We start from the raw sequence: 6,251 nt of genomic DNA on the forward strand, positions 1-6,251 counted from the left end.
TACCTTTCTGCCTTAGCATCCCAACTTCCTAATACCCATAACCTTGTTCTAAACACTCCCCCTCGAGCTGGGAGTCAGGACTCCTGGGTTACCTGTCCTAAACTCTAGACCATCTTCCCCTCCCAAAGCCAGGAACCCAGGTGTCCTAGCTGCCTGTTCCCTGTTGTTTGCTAGTCTCAGGGGATGGCTGCCTGTAGCACAAGCACACAGATGTGAGCGAGGAGGCTGGGAAAAAGGCCAGGATCAAGGTGGCTTGTAAAGCAATTCTATCTCCCCTACACAGGCGACTTCACAAGAGAAGTTGGTCTCCACAGCTAAAGGCTGACAGGATAGGTAGGGCTGTCACACCCATGGAGCTGATAGAATTACCCAGCCCAGCCTGCTCCAATGAACAATCATGCAGGCAGCAGTCCCTCTGGTTTGTTGCATTTTCTGTGTCACATTAGTAGCCCGGGAGACTGAAAGCATTTGTTTCGCCACAGGACTGGGAGAAGCAGCAGTAGGGCAAACTCCCTCACTTCCCCTCCTAAACTCCCTCACTTTCCATCTGTCTCAGGGGCCTGTTCAAGTCCATGGTTTCCCAGAGGAAGCTACTGACAACTATGACAAGGGATTTTTCTTTTTTCCTAGGAACTACACTGAGACCCACCAAACTCATTTGACATAAGGCACCCAACAGACATAGACTCATAGACTCATAGACTCATAGACATTAAGGTCAGAAGGGACCATTATGATCATCTGGTCTGACCCCCTGCATGCCGCAGGCCGCAAGACCCTTCCCTGTACTCTACCGTTGAAGTCCCCAGTCCTGTGTTTTAGTGACTTCAATCGGCTGAGACCCTCCTGCTAGTGATCCCTGCCCCATGCTGCGGAGGAAGGCGAAAAACCTCCAGAGGCTCGGCCAATCTACCCTGGAGGAAAATTCCTTCCCGACCCCAAATATGGCGATCAGTAATACCCCGAGCATATAGGCAAGAGTCTCTAGCCTGACCCTTGTTGGCCATTATGTTGTTCATGTACCATTGCTTGGTTTTCCTTGACTACTATGTTTTATCATTAAACCATTCCCTCCATAAACTTATCCAACTTAATCTTAAAACCAGACAGGTCCGTCGCCCCCACCGTTTCCCTCGGAAGGCCGTTCCAATATTTCACCCCTCTGATGGTCAGAAACCTTCGTCTAATTTCTAGCCTAAACTTCCCCCCGGCCAGTTTGTATCCATTCGTTCTCGTGTCCACATTAGTACTAAACTGGAATAATTCCTCTCCCTCCCTTGTATTAACCCCTCTGATATATTTAAAGATAGCAATCATATCCCCCCTCAGCCTTCGCTTTGTCAGACTAAACAACCCAAGCTCCTCTAATCTCTTTTCATACGACAGGTTTTCCATTCCTCTGATCATCTTAGTCGCCCTTCTCTGCACCCGTTCCAGTTTGAGTTCATCTTTTTTAAACATTGGAGACCAGAACTGCACACAGTACTCCAAATGAGGTCTCACCAGTGCCTTATACAACGGAAGCAGGACCTCCCTATCTCTACTAGATATACCTCGCCTAATACATCCCAAGACCGCATTGGCTTTTTTCACCGCCACGTCACATTGCCGACTCATAGTCACCCCTAGGTCCTTCTCCTCTTCCGTTACTTCTAACCAATGCGTCCCCATCTTGTAACTAAAATTGTTATTATTCGTCCCCAAGTGCATAACCTTACACTTTTTACTATTAAATTTCATCCTATTTCTAATACTCCAATTCACAAGCTCATTCAAGTCTCCCTGCAGAGTATCCCTATCCTCCTCCGAGTTTGCAACTCCTCCCACCTTCGTATCATCCGCAAACTTTATCAGCCCACTCTTGCAATCTGTCCCGAGGTCAGTTATAAATAGATTAAATAAGATGGGTCCCAAAACCGAACCTTGAGGCACTCCACTAGTAACCTCCCTCCAACCCGACAATTCACCCTTTAATACGACCCGCTGCATTCTCCCCATTAACCACCTCCATTCACTACCAACCTGGGTTGGCCCTGGGTTTGAACCCATGGACTTGAAGTGAAAAGTGCCATTCCCTGAGCCATCCAGTCCCCTAGAAAGTCACTTTTCTGAGTATATCAGAGAAACAAAGGAAGACACCAACATATTTGCTAATACATACATACATACTAACTTCTTCCCAGTCAGAGGGGTAGCAATTCCTCTCCCCATCCCTCCCCTGTAGGCACACTCCCCAGAAACTGGGCAATTGCTGCAGACCTCTCTCCGCCATATCCCTTCTCCCTGCCCCCACTCCCTCTCCTGATCCCCTTTCAATCCAGCACACTGGAGGTGAAGGGAGTGATCTTCTCCAGTGATATATCCATCTCGCACTCCACGTGTACCACGGCTGGCAAGACGGCATCGGCATGGTTGTTGTGGGAGGTCTGGGAGATCTGGGACACTTTGTCAAAAGTCAGCTCATTGTCTTCTGCCTGCAGGGTGGCATGGGGGAGAAGGTGTGGGTAGCTGAGGGTCACTACATCCTTCTGGTAGGTGGTGTCATGGTGGTAGGAGACCAGCTCGTTGCTGAAATTCACAGTCTCCACTGCGTTGCTGGGGCAGAGGCGGCCGCAGCCCAGGATGGTGGCAAAGGCCCTCCTGAAGTCAGCATTGAAGGCGTAGATGATGGGGTTGAGCGAGGAGTTGGCCCAGCCAAACCAGACAAAGATGTTGAAGACTGTCTCGCTGACACAGGGCAACTCCCCAGGATCATGCAGGTCAAGGTCGCAGAAGGGCACCATGCAGTTGAGCACAAAGAAGGGCAGCCAGCAGAAGACAAAGACGCCCATGATGATGGAGAGGGTCTTGAGGACTTTGGTCTCCTTTTTGAAAGAGTTCTTCAGGGAGGCCTCGTGGGGGCAGTCATTGCTGTGGCAATTCTGGGCATGCTCCACGGCTCTCTCCAGAGAGGAGATCCTGCGGATCTGCCGCTGAGCGATGCGGAAGATCCTGGTGTATGTGACGATCATGATGGCGACGGGGATGTAGAAGCTGATGAGGGATGAGGAGATAGCATAGGTCCTGTTGAGGCTGGAGTCGCAGTTCTCCTCTGAGCCCTGTGTGAAGTTGGAGCCTGGCTCCTGCTGAGCCAGGAGCTCATTGGCCTTGTGCCACCTCAACTGCACAGGGATGAAGGAGATCAAGATGGAGAGCAGCCAAGCCACCCCAATCATGATGAAAGCCACCCGCTGGGTCATCTTCCTCTCGTAGCGGAAGGGGCTAGAGATGGCCCAGTACCGGTCCACACTGATAATGCACAGGTTGAGGATGGAGGCTGTGGAGCACATGATGTCAAAGGCCACCCAGACATCACAGAAGCCCCCAAAAGGCCAGAAGCCAGCCACCTCAGCAACTGCCTTCCACGGCATCACCAGCACGGCCACGAACAGGTCGGAGACAGCCAGCGAGATGACAAAGAAGTTGGTGACTTTGGAGCGCAGGTGCCGGAACTTGATCACAGCCACGCACACCAGGGTGTTGCCCAGCAAGGTGGAGAGGATGAGGAGGAAGAGCAGGGCAGCCATCACCACCCGCAGGGACAGCTCCGAGTTGTCGTCCTCCACCCAACTCTTCTTGCTGAGGGTGTCATTGATCATCTCCAGCCCATCTCCCGCTCCTAGCAGGTAAAGCCCATCCATGAGTTCCCTTTGTCCTGCTGTCCCCAGAGATCTCATTGGTGCTACGTCCCCATCGGCACACAAACCGCCTCCTCTTTATTCCTCCTCTTGCATCTTGGAAGCACAAACTGCGACCCTTCCAGCTCTTGAACTCTTACAAGCGCAGCTAGATCCCCGGTCATAAGTGCTCCAACCTTTCGCTCCTTTCCAAGTCTCCTGCAGGCAGCCTGGCATTTTCCCACCACCACTTTTCTTCTTATGCAGCCTGCCGCTCACAAAGAGCCAGTGCTCACCTCCTGCTCTCGTGTAGGGTGGGTGGGCTCGACTGCAATCTTCCCTCCCCCTCCTCTCGCAGGGGGCTCATCAGCTGTTGCAAATCCATTGCTTGTAGAATCCCTCTCAATCTCTTTTGTACTGGCCAGGCTTGTACTTGGCTGCTAGGTCGGGTGCGAGGGGGAGTTTGGGGATCACTCTCTGCTGTTGCTGCTAGATGCTCTCTGCTTCTCAGCTCAGACACCCAGCTGCTCTGCTGCCGCTGTTCTTTCCTCTCTTGCTGATTTGTTCCAGATTTTACACAGGTGAGATCCCCCTTCTTCTCCATGCAGGGAGTCCCTACTCATCAATCTCTGGCCTTCTGACTTTACCAATCTGCCCTTTTAGTCCTGAGATATTGGAGGCATGGGGTTTGGACTTTTTTGCTGAGATTGGGGAAGGGGTTGGATTTAGGGAAGGTAGGGAAACAGGCAACAGGGACGGGGTGGGGCGAGGGATGAGATGATGAGCAAGGGTGGGGCGAGGGTTGAGAAGATTTTGGAGGCTTAGATGACATTTATTGATAGTTTGGGAGTTCGATATGTGGGAATCCAAGTCATTTTGATCCTCCCAGTAGGAGACAGCATGGTCTAGTGAATAGGATACTGGGCCAGGAGACCTAGGTTCTGTTCCTACTGGTTTGCTGTGTGACCTTAGGCAAGTCATTTCCCCTCTCTGAGCATCAGTTTTCCCATCTGTAAATAGCGGATAATGACACTTGCCTTCCTTTGTAAAATGTTTCAAGATCTATAGATGAAAAGCGCTGTATGATGAGTTCCAAGCTATTGCAGTATAATCTCTCCAGAGTCCTCTTCCTCCGATCATGGATTGAGGGCAGAGCTGTACACAACTTTCTTTATTTGAAGGGGGCCTAAAGTAAAGAATAACAAGTGTAGAATATTGATTTGATGAGGACTTTTGTACCATGACTCAATTTGTCCAATTTTAATAAAGCGAGATAAACACGCTTCTGTTCCCAACTCAGGGTTTTCTTTATTAGTGCAATCTTTAAATTGGGGCAGGGGGTGCACTAAAACTCCAACTGTCTAGGCCCACGGAATGGTATAGAGAAAGCAAAGAACCTTTTCATGTTAGTATGAAATCTAAATGCCAGCCCCTATTCCAGACTGATTAACAGGTCGTTGTATAGCCAGTGGTCAGTGCAAGGAAATTTGACCCTTGAATCTATGGACCATTCCTTCTGTGGAGGAAATGCAGTGACCAGCTGTCACTATTCCTCCCCTTGTGGTGCTGGGGCAGTCGCTGAGGAGAGTTCAGTGATCGCAGTTTATCATTCTATCTACAGTGCCACTGAGTAAACGCAGGGCTGAACTCCCTTGGGCTTAGACCAGGAGAAGAGAGATTCCCCCACATCACAAAGCCCAGGGGGAGGGATGGGGGGCTGTGGCAGTGCAGACTTGGAAGCAACTGCCACTAACCATTTATAGAGAGCTCCATCATTAACACCATTCACCTTTCCCATCCCTGAGGGCCACCATCCCAGGCAAAGGGGACTGCTCTCCCCTGTGCATTAGCCCAGCAACACTCATTTATTAGGAATCAGATTTGACCCATTCACATGCAGTTTAGTCTTCAAGTTCATGGGCCATTTCCACCACCCCTGCAACTTCACTGACTTCAACTGAGTTATACCAAGGGTCACTTTGGCCCAAGAGGCTGGAGATTTCTTTGAAGGAGAAGGTGAATGGTTTAGATCTTAGGAATTAGGAACCACTGAATTATTCAGGGAAAACTAGGTACCACCCTAAAGAATCTTCATCCCTTTATAGGCATTTTACCTCTGGGCCACAAGTCTCTCCCTAGGATTCTCTCTGCACTGAATCACACAGTCTGTCCGCAAAGAAACTCAAAAGAGCACTGACCTTGGCTCCTGAGGGATTTCTCTGGGGCTAAATTTCCTGGGGAAACAGCTCTCAAGAAGCCTCTCAACATTAATCTGCTTTGGAGAAACTCTTCACTGGCAAACTTGCCAAGAAACAAGCAGCAAAACCCTTCTTGGGAGACAAACTCTCCCAAAAAAATCAGCCCCACTCAGCACTAAACTCACTAATTACCCAGCTGTTTGCTGTAATATAACACAGTGCAGTGACCTTAACCCTTCCCTTTATGGTGCACCATTTCTAAACAAAGCAGCAGTCAGTCATATTGAAACAACCCAGGCCTATTGTGTGTTTTGGCTTCATTAGCTTTACCCCGACCCATGCATTGTATAATCTCAGGTTTCAGTCTGAACAGACACTACCCCAGAACTACTTTCAG

At 49.8% G+C, this 6,251-nt stretch overlaps 1 protein-coding gene across 1 annotated transcript; it reads right to left on the reverse strand.

Annotated features, from left to right (window-relative positions):
* Positions 1 to 2,269: 2,269 nt before the first annotated feature.
* On the reverse strand, positions 2,270 to 4,422 carry LOC117871598 (D(1) dopamine receptor-like). The gene has a single exon (XM_034759407.1). It carries the CDS (start codon positions 3,714 to 3,716, stop codon positions 2,313 to 2,315), a length of 1,404 nt encoding a protein of 467 aa, XP_034615298.1. The 5' UTR covers positions 3,717 to 4,422; the 3' UTR covers positions 2,270 to 2,312.
* Positions 4,423 to 6,251: the final 1,829 nt, after the last annotated feature.

This window comes from Trachemys scripta, chromosome 2, assembly GCF_013100865.1.
Source record: "Trachemys scripta elegans isolate TJP31775 chromosome 2, CAS_Tse_1.0, whole genome shotgun sequence".
In the NCBI taxonomy this organism is placed as follows: Eukaryota; Metazoa; Chordata; order Testudines; family Emydidae; genus Trachemys; species Trachemys scripta.

Excerpts from the sequence above, each read along its gene's own strand:
- LOC117871598 (XM_034759407.1), bottom strand. The coding sequence starts at position 3,716 with ATGAGATCTCTGGGGACAGCAGGACAAAGGGAACTCATGGATGGGCTT.